Source organism: Cricetulus griseus, chromosome 4 (assembly GCF_003668045.3).
Source record: "Cricetulus griseus strain 17A/GY chromosome 4, alternate assembly CriGri-PICRH-1.0, whole genome shotgun sequence".
Taxonomy (NCBI): domain Eukaryota; kingdom Metazoa; phylum Chordata; class Mammalia; order Rodentia; family Cricetidae; genus Cricetulus; species Cricetulus griseus.
In genome coordinates this window covers 193368087-193388527 of record NC_048597.1, presented here as the reverse complement: position 1 = coordinate 193388527, position 20441 = coordinate 193368087, and the positions used below count along the sequence as shown (strand labels likewise).

General features: G+C 34.0%; 1 protein-coding gene across 1 annotated transcript in view; it reads left to right on the top strand.

Annotated features, from left to right (window-relative positions):
- Phip (pleckstrin homology domain interacting protein) overlaps positions 1–20441 on the top strand; it is a 116481-nt gene that overhangs the window by 24609 nt on the left and 71431 nt on the right. The window contains exons 6-11 of the mRNA XM_035444226.1: positions 3446–3606; positions 16238–16459; positions 16742–16842; positions 18887–18957; positions 20028–20128; positions 20216–20256. Coding sequence (XP_035300117.1) covers positions 3446–3606; positions 16238–16459; positions 16742–16842; positions 18887–18957; positions 20028–20128; positions 20216–20256 — 697 coding nt within the window. The remainder of the gene's footprint in view (positions 1–3445; positions 3607–16237; positions 16460–16741; positions 16843–18886; positions 18958–20027; positions 20129–20215; positions 20257–20441) is intronic.

Here is a 20441-nt window from a genome sequence, read left to right as displayed (position 1 = left end):
AAATACGTGTTATTCTGGAAATAGCCAGGTTTTAGACTAAATGCAAAAACAAACAATATGTTATCTGTGGAGTTAAGTTGTATGTTATAGAAAGAGGCAGGAAATAAATATGGTACATAAAAATGTGGTTTTATTTGTAAATGAGTTTCATAGAAAAGGTGACAGAAATTTGAGGAAAGATTAAAAAGAAGAAACAAGATTCTCTGGCATGGTAGGCAGATGGTACAGCTAATGCAAATACTCTAAATCAGGTAGAAGTGTGTCTGATATGTTGGAAAAATGAAGCAGATTAGCTACTGGAGCCAAGAAAGGAGAGAGAAGTAACAAATGAAGTCAGACAGGCAGTGGGATAGCTCTTAGGTTAGTTTCCTGTTGGTGTGATAAAATTTCCTGGTAAAACCAACTTAATGGGGAAAAGGTTTACTTGGTTCACAATTCCAGGTTACAGTGCCTCATTAGGAGGGAAATCAGGCATCAGGAACTTAAATAGCCAGTTCTGTTGCATTGGAGATCTAAAACTGAGACAGTGACTTCATTCATGCATGCCAGTGCTCAGCTTGCTCTCTCTCTGGGCAGTCAAGGATCCCTGCCCAGGGAATGGCCCCATCCACAATTAAAATGTGTTCCCCACATTAATTGATCAAGAGAGTCTCTCACAAACATTGCTAGAGGTTAGCCTTAATATAGACAATCCCTTACAAGTGTACCCGAAGACCTGCTTCCTGCCGCTCATGTTGACAGTTAATATTTAACCACATGAGACAAGTGTATGTAAAATCTTGGTAGATCAGTATCAAAGGAAGTTGGTGATTATTCTGAAGTAAAAATATTGTAGATTTGAGTAGAAAAGGTGTTAATCATGGGACATGAAGTTAGGAAACATTTGAAATTCACTAGTCTACCTATCTTCTTGGCTTGGGGTGATAAGAAAGAATTCCCAAGGGGAAAAAAATTTAGTGTTATTTGGTAGAGTTTAGAACTATTTCCTTTCACCATAATTAGGAAAAATAAACATTTTTAAACCAAAGTTATATTTCCACTTAAAGCTATACATAATCTCAAAAGGAACAGTTGCTTTTTATCCCCTTGCATCTGTTTAGCCATGCTCATTTGAAAATTGATTCTCTACTGTAGTAAAAATTTTTAAATTTCTATAATTTGAGACATTTACTCAAAAATTATTATAATTACCTCATTATTAAAATGTGAATAATTGTCATTTATCTTTTTTTTTACCATGAAACTGAATTACATTGAACAACTTTATATATCTTATTAACCAAGATTCACCTATATTCCTTTTTGTTTAAAAGGCTCTGCATTTGCTTGTGAATGAAATACAAGGTAATTTCTGTTTTTCAGTGAAATAGTTAGATCTAGTAGGATAGATAGATATTATAGTAATAGTATAATAAAAAAATATGAGGTCGTATATTATCTTTTCTTTGAAAAAATGTCCTACCTCTGATAGTTTTTTCCCCAAATTTGACCTCTTCAATTGTATTTTAATATATACTTATTAATTACAAGGTTGAATCACCAACTTGTCCTTACTGTGTCATATCTTTAGTGTTGATGCTAAGTTCATAAGTGAGTTGAAAGCATATTTCCTCCTATAGGATAGAGTTCTAAGTAATGAATTGCTTAAGTGTCACTAAGTGTAGTTAAAGATAGTTTCTTGTATTTCTAGGATGTTTCATTTCAAACTTCACTGTTCCAGTGGGGTGGGTTTTTCCAGTTGACTTAAGTTTAATTCCAGTTATCTTGAAGATTGAGTGAATCCCACTTTTAAGTCAGTAACACTTTCTCATGCATAAAATATTTTATAAATAATTAGCAACTCTTTTTTAAAAAGTTATGACTAAAAATTTTGGTACATACTATTGCTAGTCTTTGTGACATCATAGTTTTGTTATTTTAATTGTCTCCAACACTTGTGTCTTCATTCCTGAACAGTTAAATATTCTTATAAAATTTGAAATTCTAAGCATTTTGTAAGTTTTGGGTAGAAGAAATTAAAGTACATCTTGATAACACTCATCATTTGAGTTGCATGTCATTAGTTATTTTCTTATGGTACAGACAGGTGAGTCTGAGATGTCAGTGGCCTGTGGTATTTGAATAATACAGTTTTATTTTGCTTCTAAGGATAGTTGATAACTGGTTTTGTGTCCACAAAATAAAATTGAAGCCAAGCATTGGATGGTTTGTTACCAGGTTATTTTTGTGTATAAGCATACATGTCAGAGGCTAAACCATCATTGCAACTTACTGAGTTTCCTGTAACTGAATTATTGTATAACCTGCTTGAACTTAACTAAGTTAATTTACAGCTCTCAGATGACTTGTAGATGATTTCAGGTGTTAATTATTGAATATCATTTGTAGGTGACCAGTAGGAACTTGTATTCAAATATATGATTTTCTAGTAATGGAATGCATAAGCATAATATTATTTTACTTTGAAATAGTGCTACTTTAAAACATGTGATGCATGTAGTTTTGTTATCTTTTCAGCAGGACTCACACAGAGGTAGTGTGAGTTAAAAATTGCATGTGGAAAAACCTTACCAAGTTTCCTTACAATATATATGAGATAATTTTGTTTCATAGAATATAGGGTATAATTGCTAGGTTCTAATTTGAGTTAAATAGCATACTGTGTGTGTCTGTGTATGTGTAATATATATAACATGTAATATAGTATATATAAACTATACACACTGATTTTAAGAAATTTTCTGATTCATTTCAAGTGAGAAACTTGTAGAGTTAAATAGCCAATATAGCTGGCATTGCTTTGGGGGGAAATCAGCCACCTTTAAAAGCAATAATCGGTGAGCATAGATGTATTGAGTAAGTAGTAATTGAGTTAGAGGAGAACATTTTGTGTTGGAGTCAGCACATAAAGCAGAAGACCAGCTCTTGAAGTCAAGTTCACCAAATGACTTCTGTTGTCATTCATGGAAAGATTTGCTTGAAATCATTCTGGGAGACAGTATTTGAGTATTATTAATCTTTGAAGTTCAGGAGTCCAGATTTAACTGCTTTTGTACGGGAACCTTATTTCTTAGCCTTAAAAAATACAGAGTGAGTGAGTGTGTGTGTGTGTGTGTGTGTGTGTGTGTGTGTGTGTGTGTGTACATGTATAAAATGCTTTGTTTTTAAAGAACTCTGAGTATGAGTTTTAATCCTAGCTTTATGCTTATATTGTGACTTTGGATACATCACTTAACTTGATTTGATTATTTATAAGGATAATGGGGATACTTATTTTACGGAACTAAATTATTTTTATTATTTTGAAGACTTTAAACTAGGAGCCATATAGAAAGCATTTTTTTTCTAAGCCAAAATGTGATAAATGAAACAAATTCTAGAAATCTGAATTTAAGAAACCTAGTTTGTTTCTGGAGTACATTTATATTCCCCATTTTCTTGGTAGCGGATACTCTGTTTTCAAGGAAGCTGAATGGGAAATACAGACTTGAACGACTTGTTCCAACTGCAGTATATCAGCATATGAAGATGCATAAACGAATTCTTGGACACTTATCATCGGTGTACTGTGTAACTTTTGATCGAACTGGCAGGCGGATATTTACTGTAAGTCATTTTTAAAGTCTTATATTTACTGGTAGATAGAATTGAAGAAACATTGCCTAAATGAGAAGTAGAAGTAAAATTTTGCTTTTTTTAAAGTGGGAAACCGGAAATTTGGATACTTTTAAAAAGCATGTTCTAACAAGTTTTTAATTAAATTTGAACTTTTTCCAAGTTCAGAAGTTCCAAAATTTAGACCTGTTAATAGTGTAATCACAGCTACAGATGTCCTATGTGGTGCATTTATCTGTTTCTCAGTATTAATCACAGAGGCTGATGGTGGGGCTTTTATAAAAGGTTATGTCATATTTTAAATTGTAGAACAAGAAAGAGCTGGGGCAAATTGTAGAAAAGTATTATCTGCAGAGAACCACTTGCTAACCTAAGAAAACTCCTTTTAAATGTTGATAGAAATTTCGAGCATATCTGACACTCTTTGCTTAGGATTTTGTAATCCTTAATGCCTGATTCATTAAAATAGCTATGTTTTTTAAAGAAGCAGGCAGGGAGTCATTTGTTCCTGTTTCTTCTAACCTGCTACAGGGAAAAGGATAAAAGCTGGGGCTTTTCGGCTTTGAGTTAGAAAAATTATTTTGGAAGTATTTCAACTTGTGTTTTTTAAGTGCCTGAACTGTTATATTCAGTAGGGATAATATTTACCTTACTACTATGGTTATCCTTATTAAACATTACCCTGTGGGCTGAAAGCATGCATTCCCTCAGTCCTTAATTGCCTTTGAAACAAGGAAATGGGGGAGAAAACTTCAAATAGAAATTCCCATTTTTGATTTTGGGGAACTGCTGCTAACTTTAAAGACTTATTTTATTTTTTATGCATATGAGTTTTTTTGCGTGCAAATATATGTGCACACCTGGTGCCCATGAAATTCAGAAGAGGGCATCAGATTTTTGGAGATGGAATGAACCTTCTGTGTAGGTTGTGAGAACCAAGGCTAGGTCTTAAAGGAATAGCAAGTACTTCTAACCATGAGCCATCTTTCCATCTGCTAATTTTAACTAAAGTAATGATTATGGATTTTGTTTTTGTTTTGTTTGTAAATTTGCACATAAATCGAGAACTACCTATATATTCAGTTATTTGTAGAACAACTAAAGAAAGGACATCTGAAAGAATTTTTCACATGTTTTTATTGTTTTTAATCCATTGGGCATTTGCACTTTACTCACACTATCAGTATTTTCTTCTTTTACCTTCTTTCAGCTCCATTGTTTTTAGGAAACAAAACAAAATTTCTAAGCTTCCTCATAGATTATTAAACTCATACAGAGCAGGTGTCTGTATTTGCTTTGTGTTTGCTATATTCACATTAGTAGTTGACTTTTAAATTGTAACTATCAACCTAGCCATTAATTTAATGGGTTAATGTTTAGTTTTTAAAACTTAAGTCAAGTCCTGTCTAACATTTGAAGGAATTCCTTCAAAAGCAGTAACAAACTAAAATAATGAGAAGTATTATGTTGGGTTCGTATTTTGGTGACCATAAAAATTGTACACCATTGTCGCTTTGATTATTTAAAAAAAAAAAAAAGCATGGCTTTTCCATTTTTGATGTTAGTAAAGTACCTTTTGGGAGTTCTTTCTTTAAGAGAAATATGGATTGTAAATAGCAAATTTATATAGGATTATCTGACTTGATAGGAATTTGATAATCTCTTGGAATTTTTGAAGGAAACAGAAATGAAATAATGTTTTTGTTCCTATTTTCTGAGCTTAATAAAATTTTCAGAACAAAATTTGAGAGTACTTGAACCAGGGGATAAATAATCAAATTAACTACCTTGGCTCAGTATAGCATACCACTTATTGTAAATAGTTTTTTTTTTTTTTAAAGATAAAGACACATAGTTGGCTATATACTGCATGTAATCACTGTTGAGATACAAAAGTGCTGTTGTATGGTTTATCACAGAATCATATGGCCTGTAGAGTTGAAATTATTTGTTATCTGGCCTTACAAGAAAATGTACATCTCAGGGCATTTAATTTGGGGAAAAAGAATAAATGAAGAAGAAACTGCTTCCTGGTTGTTTTTCTTTAGTTGAAGGCATACACAAAAGGAAGATAAGTAACATATTAATGATTATATGATCTTACCTAGACTATAAAAGATATTTTCAAAAATGTGAAATAATTTGCTAGTTGTGCCAAAGTCATAGACTCATTCATATGGTGAATTGTAGTTACATACTCTGAAATAGTACATTAGAGTAGAAATGCTAATAGAGTCTGGTTTTTGTTTTTTAATTTCTATTTTCTGTGTGTGTGTGTCTGTGTGTTTGCATTAGTTTATGTAAAGGTGCTTAGAGAGGCCATGTGTCGGATATCCTAGAACTAGAGTTAGAGGCCTGATGTGAGCAGCTCTTAGGGTGATAGGAACTAACTGGGTTTTCAGTACATGCTCTTAACCTGAACCATCTCCTTAGCAGTAAGACTTACTTTTTTTCAATTTACTTTTATTTTAGTAGTATCATTTCAATAGGTAACGGCACATTTTTATCTACTGCACATATTTACCTTGTAAAATGAAACCGATAATGGCTATTTTCTCATTCAGCTTTCTAGAAGCACACAACACACTGAACTGACTTGTAGTTTACAGTTTGGTCTTGAAAATTGAAGAGGGATGGTTAAAGCTTGTGGCAGTAGTTCACGACAAACAGAAGATTCATGTGTCAACACATTGCCATAATTTATTCGAATAACAATTGGCTAAAGGACTAACCAGTATTTTCTTTTACTACATTTGGTATTTTAATACTTTTCATTTATAAGTTCCTAGTTCAAGTGTATTTGAAAACTTTACCAAGGGACTAATTTTCGTGAGGTAGAGAAAGGTGTTTAAAAACTTTGAGGAAACTATAACATAATTGTGTATTATTGGGTATATAGCACAGAATCAGATATGTGAACTGGAAGTGCTGATAGGAACAAAGCCACGAAGTTCCTATATGACCTGCTAAAGAGTTAAGTCTTTTACCCAAAGAAAGGGAGAACAAGTGATAAATGTAAAACATACTGCATTTCTTGTTGACATAGAATTCCTTCAGAAACCAGACTGGTCTGAAATTCACCATCTTTCTGTCTCACGTTCAGCCAAAATACTGGGATTGTGGGTGTATACTACCTTTTATGGATCCTGTTGTGCTGTATGGATTAAAACAACAGTGACATTGGGTGTGGTGTATATTGAAAAGGTTCTGGCAGTGAGCCATGAAACAAAGCAGAACTTGAACTGTCACAGGAAAGTGAAAATAAGATCAGTACGTTGAAAATAAGATCAGTACGTTGAAAATAAGATTTTTAAGATTCACATATATGTGTATTTATGTATGTATACACACATATATACATGAGGATGAGAATGAGAGAATATCTAACATGTTTCATAGAAAGTCATCTTATTTACTGTGTCAGTCATTTAAGCAGAAATGTCTGCTAAGTTGGACATGCTGCTCTTTTGTCTGAGAGGCTTATGTGTGTGGGAAATACACATTCTTAACAACAGTGGGAACAAGAATGAGATTAGCCTACAAAATTGAGATGTAAAATCATTTTATGGAAACATCATTACAGCTGAAGAAAGCCTATTTTCAACTTTTAAAACTGGCAAAAGAACATAGTAAGTGGCATGGGCAGTTATCTCTGATTATGGGATAGTAGGTTGGTAGAAAAGAGTGTCTTAGAAGCCAAGAGATAAGTTGTTTCTCAAACACAAAAGACTAAGGCAGAGTAAGACTGAAGATCCCTTATGAGTTTGCCAAAGTTGTTAATAATTGCCTTGATCTAAATTTTTGTGGTCCCCACCCCCAAACTTCCATTTTCAAAGTATCTTGAAACTAAATCCCTATTACCTTTTGGTAATGGTTAGGTCATGACTTCAAGAATGGGTTGTTGTCCTTATAAAAAGACCCAAGGCTTTGCCTCTTGTCTTGTCTGTTAGAAGTTGCTACTTAGGAAATAGATATAGAATTTTATTTATTTATTTATTTATTTTTTACTAGATACTGAATATCTTAATCTCTGGTTCTTAGACTTACTCAGCACCCCAAGATTTACCCACCACAAGGTATTGTTACAGTAGCTCCAATTTATTAAGACAAATAAATTTTGACAGATACTAAGTGTCCCCACTTTTATGTTTTAATTACATTGTTACTTTACCTTTGTATCAAACGCAGAACTTCTTGTTCAAAATCTTTCTACCACCAACTTATTCCCTTTGCTTGGGATTGGATTGTTTTCTCAAGCCATTCATATGGTTAATTTCTTTACTAGCAGGTTGAGGCTGGTAGAGAGAATTTTGCTTTGAAGATCTTGACATAATCTTGCACTATGCCCCAAAAGGTACCAGTTGTTTAGGTGAAAAAGTTGGAGGTGAGAAAAATAGGAAACTTTAGAAATAACATGACCAAATTAACTTTATTAGTTGTAGAATGTATTGACTACATTCTGAAAGGTGTTCCAATGAGAAAAATGTTGTGTCTTTACATTAATTTTTATGCAAAGACAGCATTAGCTGAATCTGGTCATAAGATACATTCTTCAGAGCCAAGTTCTGAGATCTTGTAGAGACCATATTTATAAATTTCTGAGGTCATAAATAAGAAAGGATCCCAGGTAGAGGAGCCTGAAGAAATGTGACAGTTAAGTGTAATATGTATATGGAGTCCAGTGCATAAAACAGAAAAGTGTACATCAGGAGCAGAGTTGGCAGACTGAGTGGATCCTGTAGATACTGAAGATAGTATTATTTATATTAACTTACTTATGTTTTAAGAGGGAATGGTATCAGGTCTGTAACCTGCTCTTAAAGGGTAAAGAGTTCAGAAAAATCCCCCCCCCACCCGGTTCGTTCGTTCGTGTGTGTGTGTGTGTGTGCGTGTGTGCGTGTGTGCGTGTGTGCGTGTGTGCGTGTGTGCGTGCGTGCGTGTTGGCGTTGGCGTGCGTGCGTGCGTGCGTGTGTGCGCGGCGTGGTGTGCGCGCGTGGTGTGCGCGCGCGCGCTGCGCGCCCTGCCTGCCTGCCTGCCTGCCTGCCTGCCTGCCTGCCTGCCTGCCTGCCTTTCCAAGTGAGTGTGATGACTTTTTTCTGCCTTTGAAATCAAGGAAAGATTTATAGGCTTACTTTTTATTTTTAAGGCCAACTGCAGAATTGCTCTGTTCCCAAATATATACAGTTTTCTACCTGCACAGACCTGAACCATACTTTATCACTTCTATCGTATTAGAAATTTTCATTTAATCTTTCACATACTCGTCACTTAAGAAATTTACTTATGCGTGATGTGATTCTATGTGTACATGTATGTAGGAGTGCTTCTGTACAGAAGCCAGAAGAGACTATTGGTGTCTTCTAACACTCTTCACCTATTCTTTTAAGTAGAGGTCATCTCTCTCAACTGGGGGCTCTTGCTCTCTCTGATAGGCTAGAATCCAGCAATCCCCAGTGATCCTCGTGTCCTCTCCCTGTTTGAAGCTGGAGGCACTTGGAGAACACTTAGTGGATCCTGGGATCTCAACCCAGGAAGCATTCTTAACCCCAAGTCATCTCCCCAGCCCCAACCCTCTAGCTCTTTGTTTTAGAACAGCAACGGTAATGGACTTGGAAAAGATAGTTTGTTAGGCAAGAGTGTCTACTGAATAAGCCATATGAAGAATAACTATCAAGTTCCAAAACAGCTTTCCTTTTTAAATAAATACAAGTAACTAATTACATTAAAACTTGCTTTCTAGAAGTAAAGTTTGTGAATGTAGATTTTTGCCTGTGTTGTTTTCTGCATCAGATTTATGCAGTTTATAGCTTTGTATTGAAGCTTAATGAAATTTTTATGTAGAACATACAGCATTCTTCTGAAGCTTGAGAAAAATCACAAAGTCTAGTGCATTACAAAATAGGAAGCCATGTCAGACCCGCACAAGTTTTCTTCCTCAAAAGAGCAAAGCCATTGCCTCCTCAGGTTTGTGTTGCCTAGATTTGTATCCAAAAGAATGCTTATAGTTCTCCCCATCATGGATTTTGTCCCTCTGACTTCACAATTTTTTTTAAATATGGCCATTTATAGGGGGATTCGTAATATTTTTAACTTTTTAGATAGACATTCTTAGTAGAAGATCTAGCTACATATTAAAAGGAAGCAATTAATATATAATTGCTTTTATATAATAATTAAAATAATTTGATAAATAACAGTGATTCCAGAATAAAGGCTGTTTTAAAGGCACCTTTCTTTAGTATGACATGTGTGGTCTTTTCAAGTTTAGCACTAAAATAAGTGAACTTACAGGCTAACATTAAACCAAATTCTTTGATTTGGACTAACTGAAATTTTGTTTAAACCCTACTGTTTTCATCAAGCCTTTGTACTCTATTATATCTTCAGGATGAAAATATATTTTTACTTTTTTGTCTCCATTCTTCATTGACAGGGTACCTTCAGATAATAATTAAAAATCCACTAAATTTGATGTATTGTTTTTAAAGATTAGGTAATCTAAAGGCTGTGCAAAATTTTTGTTGTACCATTTTCAGCTTATGCTAGGCTTAGTGACAATAGACAAGTTAAAAAACCTGACAATGAACACTTTCCACAGTAATTCTGAGTATATTATAAAGTAAAATAAGTACTTATTTTCCGTCTATACTATGTTGAGATTAATACTATGTAACATTGTAATTGGATTTAAAGTGAACTCCAAAATAAAATTTCAGTTTTATAGCCAGACTGATTGTTTTATTATGGCATTCCCTGTAATTATGATCTCTTAAGTGGTGCCTTTTTGTAATTATCTCTGCTGTCATTGTCATTTACAAACTAATAAGTTATGTTCTCTATCTTAGACCTGTTGTAGTTTCAGATCTGTTCAGAAACAGTAGAAACTAGAAGGGTCTGTCAACCAAAATTCTCTAGAAGCTACTTTAGTAGGTTAAATCTAAGTTCTTGACATCTTCTCTGATCTTCCTTAGGGTAAGCCTTTCCAGATTAGATGTTAGTATCTGGATATACTATTCCTGTAGCTACCACTTCTATTGGGCATTCAGACTTTATGGGGAAAAAAATGCCAGTCATATGTTTGTGTTATCCTAAAATATTTAAATGCTATCTAAATGTGTTAGGCTTTCTTACTGTTGATTTTGGAAATTTTCCTTCTTAATTACTGAGTTTCTATACTTAATTATTTTCTTTTGACATTTGGTAGTATAAAAGTAATGAGTTTTGGTATGGCATTTTCATGTCATTATGATTTGTTTTAATTTGTCACACTCCTCTACTATCCTCATCTATGTTCTTGTCATTTGGCTTGTTCCCTTACTCAGGCCTCCCTCCCCTGATGGTTCCTTCTTTGTTTTCATCTCACAGATATCTGTTACCCTCTCTTCCCCCATCCTTTATTAAGAAGCAAAGGAAGGAGGCCAGAAAATGGAGAGATAGAGGGAGAACAAAGTTAAATATAAAAAAGGGAAAAGGATAATAACAAGAGTAGAAGAATATTATGGGTGAGGGAGAATAAAAGATTGTATTTTTTAAGAAAGCTAAAACAAAATAAAAGTTCCCAATAATAGACTGAAAAGAAAAAAAATACTGCTCAGTAATTAAAACAGTATAAACAAAATCAGGTGATGCATGAAAGGGAACAAAAAAAAAAAAACCTTGAAAATATTTTTAAAACACCATGAAGCAGAAATACATCTAAAAGTGTAATGATAAAAACAAAAAAGATGTGGCTGTGATTGGCGGCATGGACCTTTAATCTCAGTACTCAGGGAATCAGGACCATGTGGGTCTGTCTGAATTCTAGGCCAGCCTGGTCTGTGTAGTAAGAACAGGGTGAATTGCCTTTTTTTTTTTTTTTTTTTTTTTTTTTTTTTTTTTTTTGAGCAGACTCTTCTTGGGTTCTTAGGGTGGAAATGGCCAGTTATCTAATATGAAGATTGGGAGTGTCAGTTGAACTAGTAGACTCTTGTATTTGCTATAGTTTGTACTGGTACTGTATCTGTATTAGACAAGTATCTAATGTCCACCTGACTTGTCTGTATCTTGGTAGCTCACCTTCTTGACTTACCAGGGGCCTGTTCTGTCCACACTGAGCTTTTCAGTCTGAGGGCTGGCGTGGTTCTCACCCTCCTGACACTCCCTAGATCCTAACTGCTGGTGAGGCTATTATTTCATCTTGCAGAAATTTTCCAAGTCTATCAAGACTGTGGAAAAAGGGACCAAGTCCTGAGGCAGTTCTGCCTTCATGGTTTTTGAAGAACCTCCTGGGTGTTAATCATCTTCCTGGAACTATGCAACAACAGTTTTAAGTCTCTGTAGCAGTTAGGTATGGCTACAGGGGTTGATCCTCACTGTCAGGCCTCTCAAACTCATGAGTTTTCTCAGTCGGTGAGAGCTGTTGCTAGCCACCAAGGGCAGGATATCTTTTGATGACTCATCTCCTGTCCTTTGCCTATTCTCCTACCATCTATGCCCTTTTATTTGTCACTGTCTACCTGTCCTGACCTCCACAACAGTTTCCCTGAGCCTTTTCTTAACTCAGTGGATGAAGTAGGCCAAATGGCAATTTCCCAACCTTTATCTCAGGCTCTTATTGTAATTCAGTTTTTAGTGACAGACTTTCCCTCAAGATGGTATTCAGCTGCTGTCCATCACATTGAATGAAACATGAGATTTCTATCCACTGGAGGATAGAAACCTCACCAAAACCAGCAGCTGAGTTTGATGTGAGGATAGGACTTTAGACTTGAGAGTAGAGTCTCATCTTTCTTGTTCTCATTGTCCTTCACACGATGTCCTTCATATATCTTAAAATATATACCATGTTGCTACTGAACCCTTTCTCCATTGATAAAACATTGTTCTTATTTAATACCCAATACAGTTTTAACATTTTCCTTTTATTAGCGTCTGATGTCTTACTCTTATATTTATTGTTAATCTAAGTACCATTTCTAGTGCTGCAGTTAGGCTTAAGGAAAGCTGACTTAAATTCTGATCAAGAGTTTGGTCTGTTTAAAGAGTAATTTTTAGTCAGTTTTCAACTCACCTTCCACAGTTACATAAAACGTGTGCAAGGAATTGATTGAAGCTCTACCTCAGCAGTGGTACACTTTTCTTGGACTCAGTACACTGGGTTTAATGCCTGGTGAGCAACAGTAAATAAATAAACACACCTGTAGTGCATTTTATTGCATTTTTTTTTTTTAATGTATGAGTGTTTGTACTTGCTTGTATGTATGTGTCCAGGTGCATGCCTGGTGCCATGGAGGTCAGAAGGTGTCAGATCCCTTAGAACTAGAGTTAGAGACAGTGTGACCTACCATGTGGGTCCTGGGAACCAAACCTGCTCCTCTACAAGAGTAACAAAGTGATCTTAACTGCTGGGTCATCTCTCTAGGTGCACCCCCATCCACCCCCCTCCCCCACCCCGTTTTGTTTTTTTCCAGATAAGGTTCTTATATCCTGAGCTGGCTTCAAGCTTAGTATGTAGCTAGGGATGATCTTGAGTTCATCCTTTGCCTCCTACATGTTGAGCTCATCCTTTGTCTCCTACAAATCACAAGTATGTTACCTCACATAGTTTATTATTAAATTTTTTTTTTGGAGCTGGAGAGAGGGTTCAGTGGTTAAGAGCATTGGTTCAGCTTCCAGATGATCTGGGTTTGATTCCCAGTGCCCACATGGTACCTAACCCCCTGTAAGTTCAATCCCAAGGAACGGCGCTCTTTTCTAGCCTCTGTTGGCACTGCATGAATACGATATATAAACATACATGTAGGCAACACTCATGCATGTTTAAAAAAATGTTTTCTCGAAATTGGTGGTATTTTTACAGTACGTGAACACAACCACCTGATTTATAGTTCAGTCTCTTAATGCACTCTGTTTTTACCCCACCTGGCAGTTTTATGCATTGTGAATTTAAAGAGGAGCTCAATGTAACATAAGCTTTACAAGCTGGGGAAATATTATTGAAATGAAACATGAATGAAGACCATTTAAACAATAAAATAATGCATATAGACTATAAAAAAATGTTCTCTCAATATTTTATTTTCCTTTCTGGTTAACTGTTTTCTGTGTTTGTATTTCTAACAATCATTAAAAAAAGAAACCTTTCAAATGTCCTTAAAAATTACTGATCAAAAGTAGTAAAGCATGAGGTACAATTTGCTTAGTGATACTTAGTGTTCTGTTTAAAATTCTGTCAAGACTTCTGTAGCAGCAAGGATAGCTCTTTGAGTAGTAAAAGATTTCCTTAAGTAGTGATCAAAAGTTCTCTTATTTGATAGGAAAAAAGGAAGGCTACTTGGAATATTAAATACATAAGGGAAAGTATACATTAGTTCTATTGTTGCTACTCATTTGAATAGGGAAAAATAATATTAATTTAAGTTGATATAATTTTTGAATAATAAGCTCAGGAATACAATAGGACCTTATTATTAGATTTAATTTGTGAGAAGAGGATGGAGGGAACACAAGTTGCCATTATTTTTGTTAAAACTGACATATTTATCAAAAAGTTAGAAGGGCTCATAGTTTGTTAACCTGAGAAATAATTGTAATGGTATGTAAAGCAGACTTACTCAGATTCATATGAACAAAGTGAATCATACCCATATTTGGAATTAGAGTTACACATATTTTGTGTAACAAAATCTTGTGTTATATGTATGTTAGCATAAAATTCCATTTTTGTGATAAATACAAGTCAGAACCAAGTCAGTTGTCTCTTATTATTTTGGAGGAGTTGATTCCAGGTCCTTTGTGAATAACCAGGCTCTGTGGTTGCTCTAGTTGCTTATTTAAAATAGCATATAATTTGTGCACAAGCTGTGTGTCTTCTCACATGTACTTTAAGTCATCTCTGCATTACTGAACAATAGCTAATGCAATGCAAGTGCCTTATAATTAGTTTTTACATCTTGTTTGTGGAAAGAGGCTGTACATGTTTTGTTTATTGACGTAGCTAATGGAAAGTGGTGGCATTATTTTGCCTTCAGTTTTGGAAATGAAGCTAAATGATTGGAGTGAATGAGTTGACTCAATTTCTGGAATTAAGAGAATGGAATTAATTAAATTATGGAATTAAACAAATGAGTGTTGTAAAGCCTTTGTGTATTTAGCAAGCACTTGTGCTAGATGGTGGGATAGACTTTGTTTCCTGAAGTCAAAGAGTGCTGTTCTTAATTTACTTACCAGAGATGTGCAAATGCATTCTTATCCCTGTTACTACTCTTCTTGATCTTTTCTTTCTAATCTTTCTCTTCTGCTCTAGTAACAAGTTACTCATTTTATTAACTATTTTACCAATTTTGAATTGATTTCCTGTTTTCCAGCCCCATTCACACTGATGACAAAATACTCTTTGAAAAATACATCTAGTCTGGGTACTCTGCTGCTTGATGTCTATTATAGTTTATCATATTTCCTCACATCATTACTTCATATTGTAAATTACTGTCTAGGCTGCTTGCTACTTGGTAACTTTTCTAGTTTGCTTCAGGACTCAACCACTAGCTTGTACATAAGCGGGCAGTGCTTTAGTTAGTGTTGGCAGAGTTTGAATTAATACACATCATCTAACTTCCACTACTGTGTACGTGTTATATCTGTGTTTTATTAGTATGAAGCAGAAAACTTGTGTTTGTTTGACTTTGTAGGTTCTCTTCAGATCTGACGGTTTGGGTTTTGTTTCCTATTTGCATTAGATTGGAATGTCTTAGAAGAATGGTTACATGAAACCATAGTAAAACTAGATCCTGCCAAACAGTCAGTAATTTTAAAAGTGCCTGTTTTCTATTTTAACTTAGAAATGTGGCAGAAATACTGATAAGTTTGAATTTCTAGGATCATTATATGAGGATTTATGACATGGTCTATACTGTTTTAGAAACTTGAGATTTTCATATTAAAATATAAAAATAGAACCCAAAAGTTCTCATCTCTGTTTTGGAATGTGAAATTGTAGTATTTATTTCCAAATAAAGAATTAATGGGGAACATCTTCCTTTAAAAAAAAAGTCTTAAAAATTTAAGCTAAATAAAATAATTTATGTATGTATTGGTTTCGTAGAGATAACCCTTTTTTTTCTGAACAATGATTTTAGCCAATGTTGTATAATTTTAGCTGAAGGTCAGTGATAGTTAACTTCAGTTTTGTTACACTTTCAGTTTTCTAAAAGTTTCCCCAAATTACCATACTTTTCATTTTGTATAGCAAAATGACATGTATGGTATTAGGAACCAGTGTATTTGTTTTGCAATTAGACTTTACATTATTATTGCAGAAATTCAATTTCTTTGTGAGACTAAAGTAGAGATAATTGTAGATGGTGACCATTGATGCATGTTATTACCTATATCTTCTCTTGTTTGCTTATGGTTACACAGATTTTAATTATTGAATGACTTAATAAAATAAGGAATTTAGGAAGAAGATTATTACTTAAAATTTTCTTTTTCAATGCCTAAAATGTGATTGTTGATATGTGGATATATTATCTCCACATATTATATATATTTATATATATAATTTTATATATATATATATAATTGCAATGTGATTATTACTTATAGGATTAATTCTTATCAATGTGCCTATTGTAATTTCCAGGGCTCTGATGATTGTCTTGTAAAGATCTGGGCCACAGATGATGGGAGATTGCTGGCTACTTTAAGAGGACACGCCGCTGAGATATCAGACATGGCTGTCAACTATGAGAACACTATGATAGCAGCTGGGAGTTGTGATAAAATGATCCGGGTCTGGTGTCTTCGGACTTGTGCACCTTTGGCTGTTCTTCAAGGACACAGTGCATCCATTACATCACTACAGGTAATTGTTTTAAGCCCTATTAAATCTTTTTTGGTTTTAATTAAAGTTTAAATAAGCTTTATGAAGTCACTTTAATGATGTGTAGTATCTAAGGTTTGAAACAGAAAAGTATCCTGTGTTATGAATTGGATGGACTTATAATGTCATAGCAAGCATGAATTTCATCAATTCTGTATTTCTGGTTACTGTTAGTTTCTATTAATTTGTTTTTTAAAGGAGAGTTTCATTATTTGGACTGTCTTTGTTCTTTTAAAGACTGTTTCTCCTGTGATTGCTTTTCAGTTCTCACCATTGTGCAGTGGCTCAAAGAGATACCTGTCTTCTACTGGGGCAGATGGCACTATTTGCTTTTGGCTTTGGGATGCTGGAACTCTTAAAATAAAGTTAGTTGATATTTTTTTCCATAAAATAAGTGTTTAATGATTGAAAGTTTAAAAGATAATTGGCAAAGGGAAGGGAATATATTTAATTTTCTTTCCTCAAGTAAATGAGCTTTGATTTTTTTTTCACTAATCTTTCAATTTTATGCCTTACCATTTGTTTTTTATGCTTTAGTTTTTTTCCCTTCATACTTACTGATTTTATTTATCTTAGTCTTGAGCCCACTTGTTTCCTTAAAGAATATATGTTTTATTGCCATGTCTTTCTGTGTGCTGTATAATTTTATTGCAGTAGCTTAATTTTGTACTGAGAACATTATCATTGCTAAAGCTGTTTTTTTTAGAATAATTTAAATTACATTACTGAGTCTATAAAGATTAGATTTTATTTTAGATTTAGGAAAACAGTTGAAGTTTCATTATGCTACATTAAGGTAGATACACATATTCCATAGTAGCACTTCACAGTTTTGCTTTTACTCTGTTAAAGTCTTTCTTTGCAGAGATGGAAAGATCGCCCAGCAATTAAAAACTCTTGTAACTCCAGTTCCAGGGAATCTGATGCCCGATTGTAACCTTCACAAACATCAGGGACATAGGACATAGTGAACATACATACTTAACAGGCAGAACACTCACGCAAAGAAAATAAATCTAAAGTTTTTCTTAAATTTTGGTTTATCAAGTCAGGGTGACAGAACAGTTAATCTTTTGATTAAGGACCCTGAAGTAAAGAAAGGTAAAATGGTTTTCTCATACCTGAAACCATTGGTAATAGGTAGTACTTTGCTCTGTGTGCCATTCTTTTGAAATAGGTTCTCACTTTGTAACCCATGTTGTCCTGAACTCATTATGGAACCCAGACTGGCCTCAGATTTGAGCAGTCATCCTGCTTCAGCCTCCCAAGGGCTGGGATTAAGGATCATTTGTTTGCATTATCTTTTCTTAAATAATCACAAACAAAACTGCTTTAATTTTAGTTCTATGTTTTGTTAAAGCTAGATAGTGTGCTTTAACAACCCTAATTATTTATTTTATGATTAAATAGTTAAAAATAGGGTATAAAATAAAATTAATGTTATAGCATTATAAGCACATTGTTACATGCATTCAGAAATATTGTCATACTTTAAATCTATAATGTTGTTTGTTTTTCAACATAGTGGAACTTTAAGCATGTCAAAAATATTAATCTCAAACATCTATATAGTTTATATAGTTGAATATAATCTATTTTATATGGCTCATACTATTTGAAGGAATTTTATTGTTGATATGAGTCACATTCCTTCAGATTTACTTTCGTATAAGGATAAATTCTTGTGTTTTGGAAGAATATTTTATCATGTTATATTAGAAGGTGAGCAAAAGTGGGGGAGATGGCTTAGTTGGTAAAGTGCTTGCTGTGCAATCATGAGAACCTTACTTTGGAGCCTCATCTTCCTGTATAAAGCTGGACATGGAGGCACATCTGTCACCTCAGGAACTAGGAATAGTGGTAGGGCAGAGGTAGGTGGACTCTTGTAGCTTGCTGGCTATCTATGTTAGCCAATCTGTGAGATCTTATGTACTAACAGACCTTGCCTCAAAAATGAGGTGGAGTCATGACACATGTTGTCAGCTTCTGGCTTCCACATACATACATTCATGGTTGCATGCATGTTCATAACCCCACCCCCAACACATACATATAATACACATGAACCACAGAGGTAACACCTATTTTGACAATGTGTTCATTTTTATAGTTAATTTATTTCCATACACATTTGTATGCTGCTATCTACTATATGATGTTTGTTAGAGGTGATTAAAAGTGGATATAATTCACTTCTAGAAAGATAGTGACTTTGGGATTATTCCATGTACTAATTGACATATGTATCAGAATGTACTATGGAATTTATGTCTAGAATTTTACAGGTCTGCTGATATTGTTTAGATTTTGATGTTGGTTTTTAGGAAGATAGCCAACTGTTACTTAATTTTTTTTTCAAAGATCAATTTTCATAGGATTTTTTTAAATGATTTTTTTTTTTCATTAAAGTCCAAGACCTACAAAATTTACAGAACGCCCTCGGCCTGGAGTTCAGATGATCTGTTCTTCATTCAGTGCTGGTATGATTGTTTACCCTTTTAATTTTCAACTTAAAATTATGTATTAGGAAGTACCTCTCAAAGATAAAATTATGAAAATATTTTCTGCTGCAGTATATATCATATTCCTACACATATACTAGAGCTAATAAGAATAACAGACTGAAAGTCAAATTAGATACTTTTATTTTGATATTTTGAACTTTGCTGGAATTACATGTATGCCATACTTCTCTCGAAGGAGGGAATGAATTGTTTCAAAATTGACTGATTAAACAATTAACTTTAGACTGTCTCATTGCAGATAAAATATTTTAAAACTTGTTTGTTTTCATGGATTTTGGAGATGTTCTATAAAATCAGTAAAAATTTTAAAATGTGATGCATGTATGTATTCATTTTGTCCTCAGAATCTTGTTCTAATTAAGCTTCTGAAGTAGCATTTTAAATGGTTGCCAGAAGGTTTTTATGACCTAAGTATTTAAAGTGAATTGATAAAATTAGCGTGAATAGATTGGTGTGTAATGTTCCCAGTCTGTCTTCCTCCCACTGTTTTTATGAACCTTTGTTCATTTGATAATTGCAGATAGCAGTACTGAGTGATGGTAAAGGACAGTAAACACCAGTGCATCTGCTGCTGCCATCAAGACAGTGTTTGTTCTAGTTTAAACACAAACATAGGCTCTTCATATGTATTCTTTTTTTCATACTGTGAGTTCATGCTCTTTTTCTAAAGATACATTGTTGTTTTTAAGTGTCCAGTAAGTGGATCATTCATCAAAGGTACTTAAAATGTTTCAATGTGTATAACAATTTGATGCTGTGTGAGAGTATTGTTCTCAAGATGAATAAAATTGTCACATAGTGATTTTTTTAAAGTAAAATATATATACTATGGTACGCTGACATAAGTGAACTTTGAGAGCAGGCTTGTATTACTGCAGACTTTGTGTAAGCATGTTACTGAGGGAGTTGTAAAAGTAGGATAGGACTTTGATAGGTGGGTAAGAGGACAGCAAAAGAAGACTCAGCAAAGTTAATGGTATCATGTAGAAGTCGTGTTTTACTTAGTGTGCTGTTGTTCCTCATAGGTGGAATGTTCTTGGCCACTGGAAGCACTGACCATATTATTAGAGTTTATTTTTTTGGATCTGGTCAACCAGAGAAAATATCAGAATTGGAGTTTCATACTGTGAGTATTGGTGAAGGATATAGATGGGTATAGCCTTAAGTGAATCAAGATTATATTCAGCTTCTGCTTTGTTTTTTGTTTGTACAGGACAAAGTTGACAGTATCCAGTTTTCTAACACTAGTAACAGGTAAAATATGTTTGTCTTATTTAGTTGCAACTTTAAAATTAGAAGATAAAGTTAAGTGTAGTAGTCAGATTTTAAGTTGTATAGAAGTTATTCATTCTTGAAGAAAAGAATATAACCTTCTTACCCAATTTCCATAGTGTTAGATATTTGGGTACTTATCTAATAACAGGAGGAGTTGTTGTTAT